Below are 20398 nucleotides of genomic sequence, written 5' to 3' on the forward strand. Positions count from 1 at the left end.
TAGATTAAAATTTAAAGAAAAGATTTATATATATACTTTCTAACATTTCTAGTAGTGTTTTGTGCTCTCTTCAGAAAACATAACTGAATGGAAGAGCAGTCAAGCTAGGTCTTATTTACCAATAAAATAATTAATAGTAAAAGCAGTTTTGACACTGAAGAGGTCTAAAATTCATATTTATACACATCTGACAGACCACAGTCTCATAATTACAAGCCTGCTGTCCATCAGTGATGAGGAGAAACTACTGTGATCGGTGAAACAATAACTAGTGGTGTGAAGACAACTAGTGGGCGGTGTACCGGTCAATGCAGTATTTCAGATTCATATGTAATTTTTCCTCATCACAAGTCGCATTTTCATTTTATTTGCAACATTTTATGCATTTGATATTGTGTAATATTTCAAAATCATGTAGAACATGTCAGTGTTATGTGCAGAATTTCATTTTTCATGTGTAATAACATAAATATAACAATATATTATGATGTGTGATCTGACTTTATTACCTTGGTTTCATTGCCAGTATAGCGTCTTACTTTTCCATTTTATGGTCTTAGGTTATTTTTTTTTACTTTAGTTTTATTTTCTGAGCAATATCAGAATTTGCCATCAACTGCTGTCACATATGAGGATATAACACAACTATCACTGTTTTTTTTTTTATGACAGCAGCGATAATACTTGCCCATAACAGAAAATGATATACACATTAGTTGTATATAATTATTCACATGAGTATTTCACCTTTAAAAAAAATAATGCAGGAATCTTTCTTACCTCAGAATATTTGTGTGCCCAATCAGAGTTAAACATCTTTTTGGTCAACCTGTCCTCTGGCAGCAGAACCGTCCCTTCCACAACCGCATCAGCTCACCTCTCTGTTTCACCGAACATGGCTGCCATCCCATATTTCCTTTAAACAGCTCACTTGCCTGTAAATTTATGCACCCTAAGAAACTCAACCCCCCCACTCACCCACAGCATAAAGTGAAACTGAGCCTGCTATTGAATTATAAAGTTCCGTGAAGGCTGTAAAACCAAGTTCAGGTAGCGCTTTTATTTTATAGAACTATGAGGTTTCAACTGGCTGAGCCGATCAAATCTTCTGCTTTACTGTCCTCAATGTTGTTGATTAGAATTCTTGCTTTGTGCTTCCAGACAAAAGGAAAGAAAAAAAAGTACTAAAAAGTCTGTTTAAAAAGATACTTGCTTGATTTGACAAATTATACATTAACTTTGGTTGACTTGTTATCATCACTTAAATTGAAGTTGCTTGAAAATTTTTACAAGCATTTAAATATGCATATTTGGTCTGTGTGCTTCTTCCAGGTATCCTAATCATAAATAGATGATTCATTTGTCAATTTATGTTTTCTTTGAATGAAAGTTGGAGGGATTATGGTGGTTTTGAGGCGATTTTGGCTTTTCTTGTCTGTTTTTCAGTGATGTTTTCAGTTGTCTTGCCAACAATAAGGTTTGTTGTTTATAAAGGGATTCTTTCTGCCAGATATACTTCATCCACCTCAGACAGCAAGCACTTACTTTTTATTAGCAAGTTGGATGGAGACTTTAGGGAACAAACAAAAACACCATAATCTAATCCTGAAAAGGACACCGAAGGAGCTCTGCAGTAGTTCAGACGCATTTGAGAATTTATTTGTTTGACTACAGGTCATGGTTTTCACTGAGGTACACAAGTCATATTCTTAGATTTTAGATACAGTTGTGCGCTTTGTAAGATTGAAGGCAATATTAGATTTTATTCAATGCACTGGGGACATTGGCATATTTGCTTTCTTGCAGAGAGTGACTTCAGAAGAATATCATTTTTACAAAAACAAGAAGGAAGTAGAAAAGTCATAGTTGGCAGCTTTCAGAGCCAGTTTTTACAAGTTAGACTGTAATCCAGGCAGCCAGTATTTAACATGTTCTATGAGCTACATTAAGAAAAAAATCTCTCTATTCATAAATGTAGTTTCGACTTTATCATCTGCATATCAACATTATCAGTTATTAGAAAGGGAGGCAGATGTGACGCATGACAGCATCATGTCTTCAATGCTGTTGCTCACTGTATGTCCAGAAGAGGGCGCTGCTGCTTCATCTGTCCTCTGCTGGTTGCTTTCTGGAACACTTTTTGCTTTTGTCAGTCTTAGGGGATCAAAAACGATTCATCACTTTCAGGCCACATATGAAAGTCCTGGTCCGTATGAAAGTAAATGAGCTGTGAGATTCACTTTGTGTCTTTTTATGGCGATACAACCAACATGTGAGCATCAGTTTGGTTGTTAGACTTTCATATACTGAAGAGTTGCCTCTGCTGTGTTAGTAGCTATGATGCTATTTTAAATAATTCAGATTCCAAAATGAGGCAGACAAGTTACCATCGTGGTTTAATTTTGAGGAAAAAAATCTGATTGTGAGTGAATGCTTCTGAATGCAAAAATGTTGATAATACAACTACCCCGTATTACCCATCAGGTCGACTAAAACCCCTCCGATGTGTCACTGACCAGTTGGATTTTTGTTCTTTGATAAGGGCTCATATTTGGCAACATCAGATGATTCATCTGACACATTAATTATTTCTTGGTGTTATAATGTATAAAGCAGCTACTCACATCAACTAAATCCTTTTTTTTAATCCTCTTGCTTCCATTACATCCATATTTGAAGTTAATGAGCAACTTTGAGCATCTGGAAGTAGCTCAAATGTGCAGTTTTTGGCTCTGGACAGTAAAATATTCATTAACTCCATCCTCTAATTGTGCCCAGAATTAGATAACTTGCAGGCTTTGTTTGTCCAGTCAAAAATTCCTTCTTTAATTATGGCTTAAATTCATGATCATGTTGGCTTAGTATTAAAAACCTTCAAGGTTGTCCAATATTCTTTGATACGATAAAACAAGTGTGTTTTTCTTTGCTCGTCAAAAGAGACCATGGTTGAAATTAAATTAGGTTTGTAATACAAAAGAGAAGAGGTTTAAAGATGAGCGATTTCATGTGAAACTGATATTAAGTCCCTTCATTGAAAAATATAAGTTGTACGACGATAATTATGTTACTGCTAATAGTGCTACAGATCAGTAAGGAATATCGACAATCAGATCAGTTACATATCAGCAATATGATTCATTTCAGAGTTCAGGAGAAAGTGAAATGAAATTGGAATGACTCGATTGGAAGGACAGAAAAAAATCAGCACATTGTCAGTAAATAAACTAAAAGTGCACTCTGCTAGCATTATCAGCCGGAAAATATTCTTAATAAATATTGAAAGCTAGTATTACATTATATCATTTGAACCTGGGTATTTTTAACTTAAATCCCTATTGGAGTTGACCAATGTCCACCTGCCTATATTCATATAGTTTCTGCAAATACAGCTGGTGATCCCGGTACAAAACTATTGGTGAAATAACACAGACAGGTTAGCCTGCTGTTTTTAGATCATCTGCCATGTTGGCTGTTGATCTGTGATATACAAAGTGCTGTTTAGGAAATTTATTCTCAACTTTTTAACATCTGTTTTAACCAAATGCAGCTACACTGAAGACTTCTTTGACATGTCAATTACTTTTGAGCAACTCTCAGTAATTGTTCATTAAACATTAAATAAGTTGGATGTGCTGCTCTTCACTAGGTTGGGTGAGTTTAAAGTTAACGGTAGCATATTAGCTAAGAGCATAGAGGCCAACCAATCAAGCACCTGGACCTGCAATCTTACTTCGGCTTGCTACATTAGTCTGTCAGAACAGGAGAAATGACACCTAGGTAGCTTCAAATGTAATACCACTGATGGCCTCTAGGGGCTGTCTAAAAAAATCCATGCTCCAACAAACTCTCATTCAAAAAACATCAACTTGTCTCATAAAATACTGAGTCAATACATTTTTTTCACTAATTATTAGGATCTCATAAGCTACACTCAGTCCTTTTGATCAGTGCTCTAGCGACCATTTTGAATGTAATTCCATTATTAAGTATATATTAGGGCTGAAAGAGACGTTTGTTTGAGGGTAGGACTGGGTTGATTGACATGCTTGTTTGTCAGTTACCTGTACTAACAGACCCACGGAGGATTCTGATCTCCAGTTTACTCAGTGAGTAGAATATGTACAATGCGCCTTGCCTGTTACCTAACATACCAATGATGCCTTACATGTTGACTATGAGCTCAAATCAAGTTTCAGCATCACTTCCCCTGATCCATCATGTTTCCCATATGTGGAGGGTCTGGAGTCCAACTATAAAAAGTGGTACCCTCCATCCTCAATTCAAAAACCAACAGGTGATCTCTAAATGCAGTTTATGGTGAGGAGTCTGTGTACTTCAGCTCCTCGTATTTTATTATTTCTTGTTGTGAACAGCCCCTTGAACTGCAGCCGCTGTATAACAAAAACGCTATACAGGAAACATTCTTAAGCTGAACGTGTCCTTATTTGCATAATATGAGGTTGTGCTCAGATTAGATGCAGTCGGCTGAATGTTTGATGTTTGCTTTCATTCTGCTGCTTCACGCTCAGATCTCAGCTTGTGAGTCACACTTGAACTCGTTGCTGTATTGCGGCCTTATTGGAGCTGCTGATTGGAGCTGACAGGATTCATTACTGGAGGGAGGAATCACTAATGCTTCTCGATGCAGATGTCACCTCATACACATAATAATGATGGCATGAATTACAGGACTGGCAGAGCCGGCATCCCAACCATCAGCCTGGACAACATATCTTGCTTAACAAGAGCCGCGCCAGAAATATACACTTATATTTGTGTTTAGATTACAAGAACTAAGCAGGGTATGGGGAAAATGGAAAAAATACAACAAAGCAGCCATTTGTGTTGAACCTTGTGGAAACACAAAGATGTGAAGGTCAGAGAGGAGGAAGAGGACCTGAATGAAGATGCATTTAAAAGCAGAGCAGAGGAAGAGGATGGGAGGGTTTGAGATAAAAATCCTGTTTGCAGTTTCTGCCTTATGATCACAAGTCTGAGTCCTCCCAAAGACACAGTTTTTCTGCCCTGACACCCATCCTGGAGTACAGGAAATTGACGGTGGAACTCCAGAGAACTAGGTCTTGAGCTTTTCCTTCCACTTGGGTCCAGGTGCATCCAAGCCTCTTGATGTCCGTTTGCAAATCCCCATGTTCTTTTTCCTGAGGGCTCCACATCAGAGCTTGTGAGATGGTGTTTGTCGCCAGTTTTCCATCTTTCTTAAACAGTTGTTGATGGAAGTTTGTACTCATATGTATGTATATGTCGCCTTGATTTACTTTTCGTCCTTCTCCAAGTCTCAGAACCGTGGAGGAGTACTGATCTTACATTTGATGGAAGCAATTTGTAATCCTAATGTGAAAAATCTTGTGCTTGATCTGTAACTGATTCCTGCTGCATTACAAATTGGATGATCATGGCTACAACTTAATTTTTTGGCAAAATTTGGACAGAAATGAATAGCTCTGTTACTGCTGGGCCATACTGATTGACACTTTTTAAAAAATCAGAATCATTCTGAATCTGATCATTCCTTATATTATCGTTGCCATTAGTTTTTCATTCTTTTTATTATTTTGTGACCTATCAGACTACTGTCTACTAGAGGAACGCATGCCAACAGAGTCACATGGATGGCGGTGTGTCACAGCTTGAAGTTTCAGATAGTTCTTTTTATAAGATGTATAGTAAAAAGCCTAATATTCAGCCAGGAATTAAAAGTGACTTATTCATATTTATCAATGACCAATCAACTTTTTTTTAAATTCTCAGATGATGCTCAGGAAGACTCCTTCCAACTGAGCCCACCCACCTTCATCCACAGCACTCTCTTCGTGCGGCTCTGAGTTGAGCCTCTCAGGTTATTTTTGGGGTCAGCTGTCATTTGTCCCGTCAACAGGACCCTCCTCCTCCTCCTCCTCCTCCTCCTCTGCTTTCTCTGCCTGTCGCTGTCTCTTCTTCACCTCCTCTCCTTCACTCCACTGATCCTGGTAAGACTCTTTTCATTTCAAACCTTTTCACAAATCTCTTGTTTTACTCGAGGAGCTTCGATAATGGCTGCCATGTCACGATATGTTACTTGGCCACTGCCAGCGTGTTTGTCTGTCCAGCCTAATATAGGGGGCGGGGAAATACTTGGATTTTAAAACTATTTTTCAGAATTTTGGTAGCAGAACTTGGTAGTGGTCTGTATAATGAATATTGTGTGATGTCTGTAATAAGTTCTTCAGTGCTTCAGTTTCATTTGTTTTCCATCATGTTAGTATGTTAGTTGTTTTATCATCTTTCTGTTAAACTTAGATCTATTTTCAGGTTTTATTATCATAGTTTTTGTGGGTTTCAACTTCCTCTGAGTCAGAATTTTTCTATGTTGCCTGTTTCTGATCATTTCTGCTCATTCCGCCAATTTGTTTATTTCTGATTGCTTGCTACAAACTGAGGCATTTACATTGTGGGAATGGTAGCAAATGGTCACAGAGGAAGGCAAAATGGATGTGAAATACTTAGCTGAAGACTGTATTGGAAGGATTATTGTGCAGAAGCCTTACGCCCGACATTCTTAATAACAAAAAAATCTCAAAGGCCGATTTCAAAGATGACTTTTCTGAGGTTACAGTTTTGTATGGCAGCAGCAACACAACAATGGCCTTAGCTTTGAGGCGCATTATTTTAATAGCAGTCATAACAGTAATTTGCATAACACTTTTAAAAACAACAGTTTACAAAGTGTTTTGACAGGATACCCAAAAGGTAAAATAACAACAGGAACAGCAAGTCAGACAGTAGAGCCAAACGAAGACCTGGTGAAATTAAGATAAAGGTGAAATAAGAAGACAGCACACTCAATACCTTAATGATTATAAGAACTAAACACATTGCTCAACTTCTGTGTTTTTGCTATTAATTAAAGTTTGGATCAATTTGACGTGGTGTTTCCAATATTTTGGCCACCACCTGCTGGATAGGAATAAGGGGTTGAACATGTGTGTGCTTCAACATCAAGTAAAAATAATATCATGAGTTGTTTATTTTTGTTGTGGTCAACAGCTTGAATCCAGGGGGAGGGGCTTCGACTGGTTGCGTAACACAGAGGCTGGAGCATAGTTTAGGTTTTTTTGGAAGGTGGCACTGAATAAAGCAGGTGGTGCTTGATGTGGAGCAGGTAAAGGGAGTAATTATCTGATTCACATACCCGTGTTTCTGCTTGTACAGTGTGTGTGTGTGTGGCTGTAACAAGCAGTGTGGCCATATTTGGATGCTCTCAGAATAGAAGACACTACAACAGGTGGGGTCTGCAGAGTCACAGAGCGGAGGGGAGGCAGCTCACACGGCTAAATTTAACTCGACAGATACAATAACGGTGGCGGAGGGATGTTGCGACATAGCTGTTAGGATAAACAGCCTCTTAATACGTCTGCACACACACACAAAATGCACACACAAATAAAGCTGGCATGGGACTGAGCTATGAGCATCTGTCATGTTGGTGTCCACCCAAATGCTTTTCATTATTTCCACTGATACCCTGAATTCATCCAGCACTTCAGAGCTAAAATAATATGTTGATTCATCCGTTAGGCGATTAATACAAGTGAAGTGTTTGGAAGCAGAGTGGACTAACCCACTTTTTGTAGTTTTTGAGGCAAAATGGGTTCAAAGTTTTGTGTTTTGAAGAATGATCTAACATTGCAAGCGCCACTCTAACGCTGTATTTGGGTTGAGGGTTAGACCACCTTGCCACTAAAATCTAGATCATAAAAAACAACAGAAATGATATAAAGTCCGATTTGAGTTTTTTGTGGGTTAGACCACTCTGCTTCTAGCCCCCTTAAGTGATCGATATCTTTTCACAGTTGGTCTGACCAAATGCGTAATACATTAATTATTAGTACAATTATTATTATTAATTATTATTAGTTATTTCTCTGGTAGTTCATGCTCTGAACCATTAATTTTTTTAAGATAAACGACAGTTGGATGACGATAATATGACCTTACCAGAGGTTTTATGAGTGTTAAGTGTCAGACAGAAAAATAAACTAAAGCAATTTAAACAAGAAGTTTTACCAAACTTGGACCGCCCGGCGACAAAGATGACCCCTGTGACCTTGAAAATGAGGTCAAGGTCACCAAATGCGAACTTGACCTGTGTCTTATTATGGTACACCTGTGTACCAAATATGGTGAGGCTACATCAATATTTTATCGAGTTATCGCGCGGAAACCAAATTGTTACAGACAAACAAGCAAGCAAGCAAGACCATGCAGCTGAAAACAATGCCTTCCGGAAAACAGAGTTTTGCCGGGCGGTAATAAAGCAGATCAATTAAAGAATTGAAGATTCCATTTTGGCTCAGGGTCTCTCTGCAAAACGGGTTCCAAAAATAGAGTTTATGTTGATTTTTACACATTTTTAGCAAATTTTTGATTAATTATGCATAAAAATATGGAGTATATGAACATTTTAGCTTCTCCTTTCCTGGTCCAGTCACAGTTTGATGGGTTTTTGTGTTTGGAGCTTCTTTGCTTAACTTTTCTGCCCCGTTTTGTGCTTTGTCCTCCCAAACCACCGTAACTTGCAGTTTCATAAGATTCAACTAAGTCGGACTCCCCTCACAGAAGCTGGTGGTTCGCAGCATGTTGGTGTTAAACATCACTGAGCTTAAATTGACCCACAGAAACTGCCAGCATAAAGCGAAGCACCACAGGAGTTTCGATTTTAAATCCATGGCAGATTCACTGACAGACTGCTGTGATCACATCAAACACACAGAGTTTTACAAAGCCGAGTTCAGAGATTCATTCAAAATGCAGACAGCTGACATATTCGTACATTAGAGTGACATAGAATTTGTTCATTTTATTGAAGGAGCTCTAACAATGTGCAGTTTTTCAAAAAATAACCAATGCAGGATAATAAATTATGTTTTTGCAGAGGCAAATTTGCTTTTTAGCTGAATGTTTTCTACATTTCATTTACTTTAATTAAAAAAACAACGGAGGAAGTGCATGAAAAAATCATTTTACTACACTCAAATCCAAAGAAATCTGAACAACCAGCTGACATATTGGTATCACATCCAAAGGCCTGCCCTTTTGAAGCAAATTATAAATAAGAATACTCAAATAAATACTGTGTGACAAGAGTAACATCAAAGTGTCTTTGACTTTTATAATTCATAAAGTCCATACCTTCCTGTGCTAAGTGCTGTGAGATGACATATGTTGTGAATTTGCGCTATGTAAATATACTGTGGTTGAATTGTCTAAGTCAGTATGTCTGTTAATTTCTGAACAAGCCGACAAACTCCAACTACACATATGGAGGAATGACTGTGTATTCTGTCCAGAACACTGAGGATGGAGAAAGCAGCTGAGGTGCTGTTGCCACCCCAACCTGACAAGATGTCTCCCCCCCTGGACCCTGAGAGCTCAGAGGGTGAGGTGGCAACATCTAGAGGTTGCGCCTCTTCTTTCGACCACATGGAGGAGTTCCACCGACGACTGGAGGACATCATCAGTACCTACGGCTCTGCAATCGGCCTCCAGGACAAACCGGTGGGTTCTGCGACGAGAACAACTCAAAGTTTACGCAACCTGCAGATTGATTTCTGTCTGTCGTTGACCTGTGGAGGGACTCACATGTGAACAAAAGCCTTGTATTGTTTTGGATGTAACAGAGTGTGGTGGAGGCAGAGATGGAGAAGATGAAGGAGGAGGAAAAAGGTGACATCACAGTTTCCATGGACACAGGTGAGGCAACAAGATGTTATAAGAGTGATGCTGACAACAGGACGCTGTTGTTTGTTGACGTCCTTTAAAACTGTTATAAACATAGATGGATTAGTCCTTTACTGTGGGCTGCTGCTGACCTCCCACCATCACTAAGTTCTCATAAAATCAGTCATTTAATTGAACACAGCTTTGTGATGGAACAATGATGATCAAGTGATGAGAATATAAGCTAAAATGAACCAGCAGAGTCAATAAACCTGTGTCATGTGTTGCTCACTGAGGTGTGGAGACCCCAACCTGACATTGACTTTTGACTGGTAATAGGCTTGATTGCAATGACACATATGAATGTTTAACCTGCTACATGTTGTGGGTGAGAAATATTGTAAAAACTGACACAGTACTTTGTATGGCTATATTGAAAATTACTCCATGAAATGCATCAGCTCCACAAACATCCAACCCTACGTGCCATACTGTAACTTGATATGACTTGTTGTCTAAACAAATAGTCCTACAATGAATCCTCTAATCAAAAAATGCTAATTTTGTCTCGAAGCTATTTCTGATTCTGCTCATTAGAGAGGTTGAAGTTTGTGGTGCTCTTGAACTGATCACATAGAAAAGATTTTCAGATATTATGTGTACCCATAGGCCATTTTAGGGTTTTGATTTGAAGTCTTCTTGTGAAAATAGTCTCTACCATAGTAATAGAACACAACATGCGGAGTAAAGCATGCCATTAATACCAAATATAGTGAGAAACAACAATAGAGAAATGATTTTTTAAACAGGTCAGTATAAAGAGATCTTGTTCTCCCCAGATATCTCCCTCATCATGCAGAGTCTGAACAATCTCTCGTCCGCAGAGCAGAAACTGGAAGATCTGGTCAGAAAGTATGCTGAAATGGTGAGAAAGTCTTTGTCAGGCTCACAGATAAGCCTTTATTAGCAAAGACCATTACAGTGTTTCACGGAGTGTTTGCTTTTTACATATCCAGATCACAAACAGGCTCGCTCCCCTCTACCTGTGTGTGTGTGTGTGTGTGTGTGCGTGTTTACAGGCAGTCTTGCGGCGCTGTGATGAGCAGAGGCTGTGTGTCCTGCAGCAGAAACTGTCCATCCTGCTGGAGGAGCGGAAGCAGCTGCAGGCCGAGCGTCGCAGCGGTGTAGCAGCTCGCAGCAAACTGGAGACTCTGTGCAGGGAGCTGCAGACACATTACAACGTCATGAGGGTAAGTAGGAAAGCTGGGAGTGGGTGTATGGTGACCGCATTGTGCGATGTTGACTATGTTGGTTTCAAGAGTCTCAAAATATTAATTATTTAACCAGATTTTTTTAAAAAGTATACTAAAGTCCACCTATTTATAGAGCATACTTCCATGTAAATACATGAAGAGCATATCCTAAGTGTGTTATTATTGACTTATTAACAGTGCTTAGTATGTAGGTTTACCCTACACTTTGTAGTGTAAAATATGCATTTTTCCTAGCCAGTTACTTTCAGCAACATTGATCTTCATCAGGGCTGCACAGTAGCTTGGTGGTTACAGGTAGAAGTTTGAATCTTCTCCCCATGCATGCACAGATATTTTCCAGGTACTTCCTCCCACACTCCAAAAACATGCTCAGGTTGATTGGTAACTCTAAATTGTTTGTAGGTGTAAATGTGACCAGTATTCATGTTCCTGTTCCCCCATAGCATGATGCTGCCACCACCATGCCTCATTGTAGTGATGGTATTAGCAGATCATGACGAGTGCCTGCTCTTCACCAGATGTACTAGTGTTGGGAGATCCTCCCCAAAAGTTTGTGTCTCAACAGATCAGTGAACCTTTATTACTTTAAACGAAGTTTGATAAACTCCAAACAGGCTACCATGTGTCTTTTACTCAGACTGCATTCATCAGGCTGTTCCACCAGAGATGGTTATCCCTCCAGCAAGTCCTCCATCTCTGCAGCAGACTTCTGCTGTTCAGTTAGAGAGATTGTTGGGTTCGTGGTCTTTTCCCTAACCTGCTCAGTTATTCAATTTTGCTAGTAAGCTGGTTCTATAAAGAGTTTTATGGTTACCGAGACCACTGTACTCCTGGGAACACTCAGAGCTTTAGAAATGGTTTTATCCACTCTAAGAGGTCTACAGAGCATTAATGAACTTCATATCTTGGGTTTTGTCTTGGTCTGGTGTCAGGTGCTTGGCCTCCAATCAGTTTAATTAGATAGATGGAGTCAATCGTAGACTCATCACAACCATAATTCCAGCAAACTGGATGCAGCTGACCACCGTTTGGAGCCACAGTTAAGTTCCTGAATACTTTAATCAATGAGAGATTTCTTTTGACAAGTTTAAGAGCAGCTTTATTATATCCGAGTATGATTTTTGTTATGGAACAAAAAAATACTCATCAGGCCAACGTGACATGATACAATAAGAGATGTAAGAAAAAAAAATCTAAACTAACAAACTGATTTTCTTTTTCCATCTTATACCATTTTCCATTGCTATAACTACTGCCTCCTCCGTTCTCCAGGAGGAGACCCTTCAGCGTTGCAAGGAGGATGAGGAGAAGAGGAAGGAGATCACCAGCCACTTCCAGACCATGCTGACGGAGATCCAGACTCAGATCGAGCAGCACAGCGCCCGAAACGACAAGCTGTGTCATGAAAACACCCATCTCACGGAGAAACTGGAGAGTCTGATGAACCAGTGTGAGCGCAGGGAAGAGGTAAGAGGGGGAAGGCAAGGTCGAAGGTTAATGTATTCATTCTACAGGGAGCGTAAAACACAATTCAAATATGTAAAACTGGAACAGCCATCTCTAAAAAGTGGTGTTGGTCTTCGACATCATTTATCAGGTACTTATAGCACGGTCCTGAAATCCCTGCCCAGACAGTTTCACCACTGGTACCACACTGAGGCGTCTCAGTGAACTAACTCTGAGGTGAACTAAGAAGGTCTTTTGGATGATGGGTAAAATGGGTAAAACCAAAAAGAGTTGTCCAGTTACCTTCTACTGAAGCACAGGATTACCAGGATAGTGGATGATGGTGATTCCATACAGTCTAAACTACAGAGTGAAAACAATTAGTTGATTATTGCTCGTCCTTGAGGTATTGATGTCTTGTTAGAGTTCACTCAATGTCATACACACCATCTTGCACAAGTGCACCTACAACATTTATATATATTGTATGTTTTTATATATATTCTTTAACACACCATCACTGATATATCTTTGAGCTGCTACTTTTGATATTTTTTGAGAATGATTTATTGAAAGCAAAGTGCTAGTCTTAACACTCTCACTTCTTGAAACTCTAGCAAATCTGATGCAACCGAAATGAAACACAACAATGCTTCTAAGAAAAACCTTCTAAAAATGGTGGAAGATCATCAATAGATTAATAGAGACAGTAAGTGTTTGAGCTTCTTTCTGGTAACGACGCTCCTCCTCTTCCTGCAGAGTTTGGAGAAGATCAACAAGCACCGTGACCTGCAGCACCAACTGACTGAAGCCAAACTGCAGCAGGCCAACGCTCTGCTGGCTGAAGCTGAGGACAAACACAAGAGAGAGAAGGAATACGTGAGTGAAAACAAGCACAGACGAACATTTGACACTATCAGACACCTTGTTTGTCAGTGGTACCTTGATGGCTGAGTGGCACACTCTGTCAAAACTGACCAAAAAAAGTACAAAATGTATAAAAATGATTTGTTAGTTAATGCTTTGCTGCAATCATATCTTCTTATCCTCAATTTTAGCATTTTTTTTACACTGAAAACAGTAAACAAACACTTCTTAAAAATAATTCTTAGATGACTTATGTTGGCCTTAATGCAACCGTCATTTTATAATACCTTTCTGCAGTCGCTGCTCTGGACTTTTGGTTTTTAAATCAATTAAACACCACAGAATGCTGAGTATCTACTGAAATTGCTGAATATGTTAATCTCCATAACATATAGGCCATTAAATACCATTATTAAAACAAAACGATAAAAAGTGAAGTCAGTTTGCCCATTTAAAGCAGATAACTTTAAATGTTTGGGGAACGTTAAAGCTGTTTGCATCATCTGAAGTTGCTGCAGAAAGGTTTGTTAACAGGATACAACAGTTATTACAAATGAGATTATTAATTTTCAGTTTATTTCATGTATTCTGCTTCATGTTTCTGTTCCATTGATCCTTATTGATATTTTCTTCTTCCACTGCCATTCTATGAAACTTTATTTTTATTTATTCTGTCATTAATTTGCCTTAATCTTAAACCACAGTGACATTAACTAAAGTGACACATCAATACCTATATTTCACGTGATTGTCAGTGTCCTGGTCATATTGTTGACTTTAACGCCTTAGTTATCCTTATTACTACCGTATGCAGACCATGCAGATTGACTGTGTATTGTCTCTGTCACCGTAGTTGCTTAGGGAGGCTATTGACAAAACAAAGAAATGCTTCGCTATGAAGGAGCAGGAGCTGGCCATGAAGAAGAAGGTAAAGAAACATCTGTAATGTGTCTCTGTCTGTTCTCTTCTAACCAGTTACTGGTTCAGGCTGCTGAGTGGAAACTGCAGACTCAGACACTCAGAGAACAGGGGACTGTGATGCAGGCACAGGTGAATATTCACTGACCAAACTAACATGCTGACCTCCAGCACAGCTAGCCAGGGAGCATCAGCAGGGCCTATTATTGCAGATAGAACTCTTCCAGGGCGCACAGTTTTAGGAAAAAGTCAACGACAAACGGCTTTAATTATCTATCACATTTATTTGATGTCTTTGAAGTCATCTCTACATCGCCTGGAGTAAAAACAAACCTATCAATGTTACATTTTTTATCAATACATCGGTCTAGTTAGCGCTTGGCCTCTTAGCTTTAAGAAGAACTTTTTTTTTCTTTACTATGGTTCAGCTACTGTCTCATTTATGTGATAACAATATTTAGTTAAGATGTTGGTTTATTTTACCTCCATAAAACAGCCAAACAGGAGTTAAATCTATTAGCTAGCCTAGCTAGCTGGCGTTATTGCAGTTTGTTTGTTTTTTTATCTGCTTTGTAACTCATTTCCGCACAAGGTACTTTTCTGATACACCATTTATTGTATTTTTTCAGAAAAAAATGTAGTTGTCCTAAAGTATTGTACAAACAGTACATTCTGAATTTTATCTGGTGAAAGTCTTAGAATTGAAACCTTGTAGTAATAACTTGATCTACAGTGTTCAAGATTCCTTGTTTTGTTATTCAAGATGGAAGGTTACAATAAATTTGTCACTCACACCTTTACTGCAATTACAATACAATTACAGTACATAAAAGCAGAATATTGTGTCTTTTACTTGCACAAAAGTTGCATATTATGGAGCAACAATATTCATCAAGAAATTGATTAATTTATTCTATTAACTTAATGACCCGCTATTTTGATAATCCATTAATCCATTTAAGTAAACACAGGTGGAACTTCTCTTATTACAGCTTCTTAAGTGTGAAGATTTTCAATCAATCAATCAATCTTTATTTATAGAGCACTTTTCATACAGTTAAAATTGCAACACAAAGTGCTTTACAACATTTAAAAACATTAAAAATAGGAAAACTCATCCCTCCATATATACATATATGCACACAACTGCACAAGCCCACACACACACACACACACACACACACACACACGCACACACACTCTCACCACTGACTGTAGGGAGACATGGCATTGGGTTTCTGGTTTCCTTCCTTTCAAATGACAGTAAACTCACAATCTTTAGGTTTTGGACAAAAGGAGACATTTGAAGAGGTCTTCTTGGTCATTGGGGAATGCTGATCGATATTTTTCACCATTTTCTGTCAATGAATAGACCAAATAACTAATCAGTTAGTCAAGAAAATAATCAGCAGATTAATTGACAACCATCATGAGTCAATCATAACTTGCACTCCTAGCATAGAGTGGGTCCGATGATATAAGGTCACCATCCATTTATTAGGGTTACGGTTGAAAAAATTTCAGCTGGTCATCACATCTGAAATTGATGCTCATGTGAGATTAATGTCCGTCCATAAACTTTTGGAATTTTATGCTCGGGTATGTCTGACTTTCCTGTTTTTTTTCCTCAATCCACAGTTGACCCTCTACGCTCAGAAGTTTGACGAGTTTCAGGCAACACTGGCCAAAAGCAACGAAATCTACGTCCGATTCAAAAAGGAGATGGATAATGTAGGTGGTGACTCACTGTGCAAAGCGTTTGTTGGTGTGAGGAAAGTTTTTTAGTTGTTTTATAAAGACTTACAGTACATGCGTATGTCTAAGAAGTGAATATCTACATGTGGCTAATTACTGTTATAGAATCATCTTGGATTATTTGAGATTTTTCTGCCAGCTCCATAATCATTTCACTTGTCTGTGTTCCCTCTCCAGCATGTTTGTCTGACTTGCTTAATGTCAAAGACATTTCCAATTCTGTCAGTGCAGCTCTACCATTTTAAACACTTTTCTTCTGCAGATGTCAGACAAGATGAAGAAGATGGATAAAGAGTCAAATCTGTGGAAAACACGATTTGAGAACTGCAACAAGGCTCTGACCGATATGATTGAAGAGGTATGATGAAGATGCTGAGGAATTTGAGATTGGACTGAAACTTTTGCATCTAAAGAGTTTCTGTGTGGTTCTTTGGTTAACAGCTGTGTGATGCTGCTGTTTCTGACCTCATTTAATAACTGATTAACAAAAAAGCAGGGAATTACCAGTGTGGTTTGCAGCCTTGATACATTGTGTCCCCCTTGGAATTAGATGAAGACGTCACTTCACCATATAAACATAAGTGCCTACTCTAATAGTAGGACATTATTGTGTGTATAACTTCTTCATACTTTTGGTTTCCAGAGTTGTAGAACCAACATCTTTACGAGTCCAAACTGTTGGACCTGACCTGAAACAGTCCTGTATTCTCAAGAAAACAGAAAGAACACCAACTGTAGTATGTTAATTCATCAATGATCAGCCTCATAATTATTACATCCCTGCCTGATCATAGCTATTTAAGCTGACTGCATTCTTTTGTGCATACTTTTCAAATGGTCTGTATAGAAACAGCTGAAGAAAACTCCTGTAATTGTCCAGTTATTTGTCTCGATTCAGTTTCTTTCTTATATTTGACCGACTCCATTTCAATGAGCATCTATTCACATTAACATTGTGGATGTTGTTGCAAAGCTGAATATCACAGCACAGCTTGGTTTTAGGTCCAATGAAAAAGGAGAGCCTGACAAGTTTACAGAGGTGATTTGCTGGATTTGTAGTATCCAAATAATTTATCTAAAACTAACAGAAATGAACAGAAAAACTATTAAATTGTTAATCGAAGTGTGGCAGTTAATTGTCAACTAAAATTTTATCATTGCGCTCAAGCATATTCAAACAAAACATATACAAAGGAACACACAGACCTGCAACTTATAGCAGACAGGTTAGACTGAGTATAAACTGGAGATAGTCAAACTTGGGTCTCAGGTCAGGTTTTGGTTCCTTTGAATTGAGTGGACCTGTGAAGAAGTCATTAAAAGAATGACAACAAAGCATCACTAAGCCTCATATCTGTAGTAATTTTTCAATGACACTCTGTAACAGCATCATCTTTTCTATTTCCTTTCCTCACTTTCTCTGCTTCTGGTTTTCTCCATCTCATCTCCGCCTCTTCCAGAGGGCCGAGAAAAGCAAAGAGTACGACCTGTTCGTCCTGAAGATTCAGAAGCTGGAGAAACTGTGTCATGCCCTACAGGATGAAAGAAAAGTCCTCTATGACAAGATCAAGGAAGTTCGTCTCACTAATGCCAACATCCCAGGGAAGTACTTAGGCACCTCAAACCTCAATGACAGCCGCAACACTGAAGGTGCCGACAAATCTGCCCTTCTGACTGCTGAGGAGCTCCAGGAGCTCCAGGAGCTCCAGGCGGACGACCCGGTCCTAACAGAGGACATGAGCCGCCTGAGAGAGGAGCAGACCAAGCTGCAGCATTTCGCCGCCTCCCTGTTGGCCACACCTTCCGATGATGAAAAGGACAAAAGTGATGATTCAGACCTTGAAGAAGATGACATTGCTTCTGTGTTTGGTCAGTTTAAAACCAAAACTCAAGTCAAAAAAGATGTGGTTTCAGTTCCTGAGCAGATGGAAAATGTAAAATCACAGGCAGCAGAATCTGATCTCCCACTGCCAGTCAAAGTTGAGGAGATTCAAAATCCAGTCGTCCCCACACCAGAAGCTGCTACACCTGAGCAGACGACCGCTGACACAATGCCACCAGAACCAAATCTGAAGGTTCAGACAGAAGTCCAGGTTGCAGAGATGCAACAAGTTCAACCCAGTGAGAAGATTCAGCAGCAGCAACCTGTTGCACCAGAGCCTGAAAAAGCCGAGGTTGATCCATCCACAGAAGCAACAAAGGCTGAGGTCCAGGAGGAGACTGGTGAGGTCAAACCAATGGTCATGATGGACGAGCAGAAGGCCCAGCAGCAGCCAGCTGAACCAGAAGAAGCACCAAACACCTCAACGTCAGCTCCACCTCCTGCAAACACACCTGAAACTGCTGCCTCCTCAGAAGTCAACTCTTCCAAGAAGCAGGCACCAAAGAAAAAGAAGAAGAGGAATGGCAAGAACGCAAGCTAAACTCTAGGTTATGCTAAACTGTAGGATGTGCAGAAGGTGTGTGTGTGTGTGTGTGGTGTTATTTGGGGATGGTGAGTGTGACAGAAACCTTACTGTGCCTTTGCAACTTCTTTTTGTAAAAGTTCTTTAGTTTGTCCCAGCTGGTGCAGCTGAGTTTTCGAATGATTCAATGTCTCCAGATGAGGATGGACAAATAAGCCAGCTGTGTTTTACAGTTTAAATGCCAGAATGGAGAGTAAAGAGAGTAAAAGGCCCTACTGTCTGGGAAATTTAATGAACAGAAGTGCCATGAGGAGTCTGTGCCTTATGTGAAGCAATGTGAAACAGTCATTGGTTGGTATTAATGCCAGAAGAAACGCATCTAATTGAAACTAAAAATCAGGTCGCATTAAGGCGACTCCAATAAAACAGTTGTTTTTTGACAGATTTACATTTCTTCTGTTTTTACCTTCTGTTTTTACTTTCTATTACTAATTAAATGAACAGTCTTTGGTGTCTATATTCCTTGCATATCTATGATACATTTTATATAATATAAACTACACTTCCACACGGTGACACACACTTGTTATAAGACTGCAGTTTACTCTCTAATTTACAGTTTTCATAATTGTGTCTCTGATCCATAGAGCCACAGAATGCTCCTTTAGGCCTCACAGTTGTAGAGGTGCTACTGAGTCAATTTTTGGGTTGTTTTTTCAAGTGGATTTAAAATATATATATATACACTGCCGTTCAAAAGTGTGGGGTCACCCTGGCAATTTCATGTTTCCCATGAAAACTCACACTTTTACTCATGCGCTAACATGATTGCACAAGGGTTTTCCAGGCATCACTGAGCCTTTCAACACCATTAGCTAACACAATGTAGCATTAGAACACAGCAGTGATGGTTGCTGGAAATGTTCCTCTGTACCACTATGGAGATATTCCATTAAAAATCAGCCGTTTCCAGCTTGAATAGTCATTTACCACATTAACAATGTCTAGACTGTATTTCTGATTCATTTAATGTTATCTTCATTGAAAACAAATGTTTCCCCCCCCAAATAAGGACATTTTTAAGTGACCCCAAACTTTTGAACAGTAGTGGAGATATAAGAAATTAACTCAGAATCGTGAACTTGTCCAGTCACAAAAGTTGCCAAATTTGATTGAATTTATGGAATTCTTTTCCGTAAATTTATTTTTTTGTTTTTTGTCTGTATCCCATAAATACAACTACTTTTTTCCAATATATCACAGGTACTTTTCACCTCTGTTGGTTTAGGTTTAGGCTTGATGCCTTAGGTCAGGGGTGTCAAACTCAGTTCCTGGAGGGCCACTATCCTGCATGTTTTAGATGTTTCCCTCTTCCAACACACCTGATTCAAATAATCAGCTTATCATCAAGCTCAGCAGAAGCCTGATAACGAGCCTGATCATTTGAATCAGGTGTGTTGGAAGAGGGAAACATCTAAAACATGCAGGATAGTGGCCCTCCAGGAACGGATCTTGACACCCCTGCCTTAGGTTTAGTTTTACCACCACAACCTAAACCAAACCCTTACTCTAAACCTAAACTTTATGTTCTCACTTGTAAGGACGCGTGCATACAGTATGTCTTGCTGTGTTTGGGATGCAGTTCACATGAACAGCCACTGAATGGAGACAGAGCTCTTTACATCACATCAGTGTGGCAGTGAATTGAAACAGTTTCCAGGCTTTGGACAGCGGTTTAAGAAGCATGCAGATCCTGTACTTAAGCATAAGCACCACTACAGCTATGTAAAAATACACCACTACAGGTAAAACCGCTGCACTCTAATTCTTAATGATGCAAATGTAAAGACACTACAGTATAAATGTGTTTTTGGGACTTTTAATGACTTTATCAAGTGATGTTGTTAAATTCAGTTGGTGTTACCAGGGGTCACTACATTCTTTAAGATAATCAATTAATGAAACTTTACTTACATAATACTTTACATACGAGACTGATCAAGATACAAGTGACAA

The 20398-nt window shown here is 39.0% G+C and overlaps 1 protein-coding gene across 2 annotated transcripts; it reads left to right on the forward strand.

Annotated features, from left to right (window-relative positions):
* Positions 1-5874: 5874 nt before the first annotated feature.
* On the forward strand, positions 5875-18899 carry LOC110959632 (beta-taxilin-like). Of its 2 annotated transcripts, none has more exons than XM_051937049.1 (11): positions 5875-5987; positions 9348-9555; positions 9678-9750; positions 10557-10642; positions 10797-10967; positions 12264-12458; positions 13197-13316; positions 14158-14232; positions 15861-15953; positions 16240-16335; positions 17438-18899. In XM_051937049.1, the coding sequence occupies exons 2-11, from the start codon at positions 9358-9360 to the stop codon at positions 18398-18400; spliced, it is 2070 nt and encodes a 689-aa protein (XP_051793009.1). In that variant the 5' UTR covers positions 5875-5987; positions 9348-9357; the 3' UTR covers positions 18401-18899. The 2 variants fall into 2 exon arrangements, with proteins under 2 accessions (XP_051793009.1, XP_051793010.1); XM_051937050.1 differs by lacking the exon at positions 14158-14232 and adding an exon at positions 14280-14354.
* The last annotated feature ends 1499 nt before the right edge of the window (positions 18900-20398 follow it).

The sequence above is a fragment of the Acanthochromis polyacanthus genome, chromosome 16 (genome assembly GCF_021347895.1).
Source record: "Acanthochromis polyacanthus isolate Apoly-LR-REF ecotype Palm Island chromosome 16, KAUST_Apoly_ChrSc, whole genome shotgun sequence".
NCBI classification, from domain to species: domain Eukaryota; kingdom Metazoa; phylum Chordata; class Actinopteri; family Pomacentridae; genus Acanthochromis; species Acanthochromis polyacanthus.

Coding starts and splice junctions, on each gene's coding strand:
- LOC110959632 (XM_051937049.1), top strand. CDS start 9,358: ATGGAGAAAGCAGCTGAGGTGCTGTTGCCACCCCAACCTGACAAGATG. Junction 10,643..10,796: donor TCAGAAAGTATGCTGAAATG/GTGAGAAAGTCT, acceptor GCGTGTTTACAG/GCAGTCTTGCGGCGCTGTGA. Junction 15,954..16,239: donor TCAAAAAGGAGATGGATAAT/GTAGGTGGTGAC, acceptor TTTCTTCTGCAG/ATGTCAGACAAGATGAAGAA.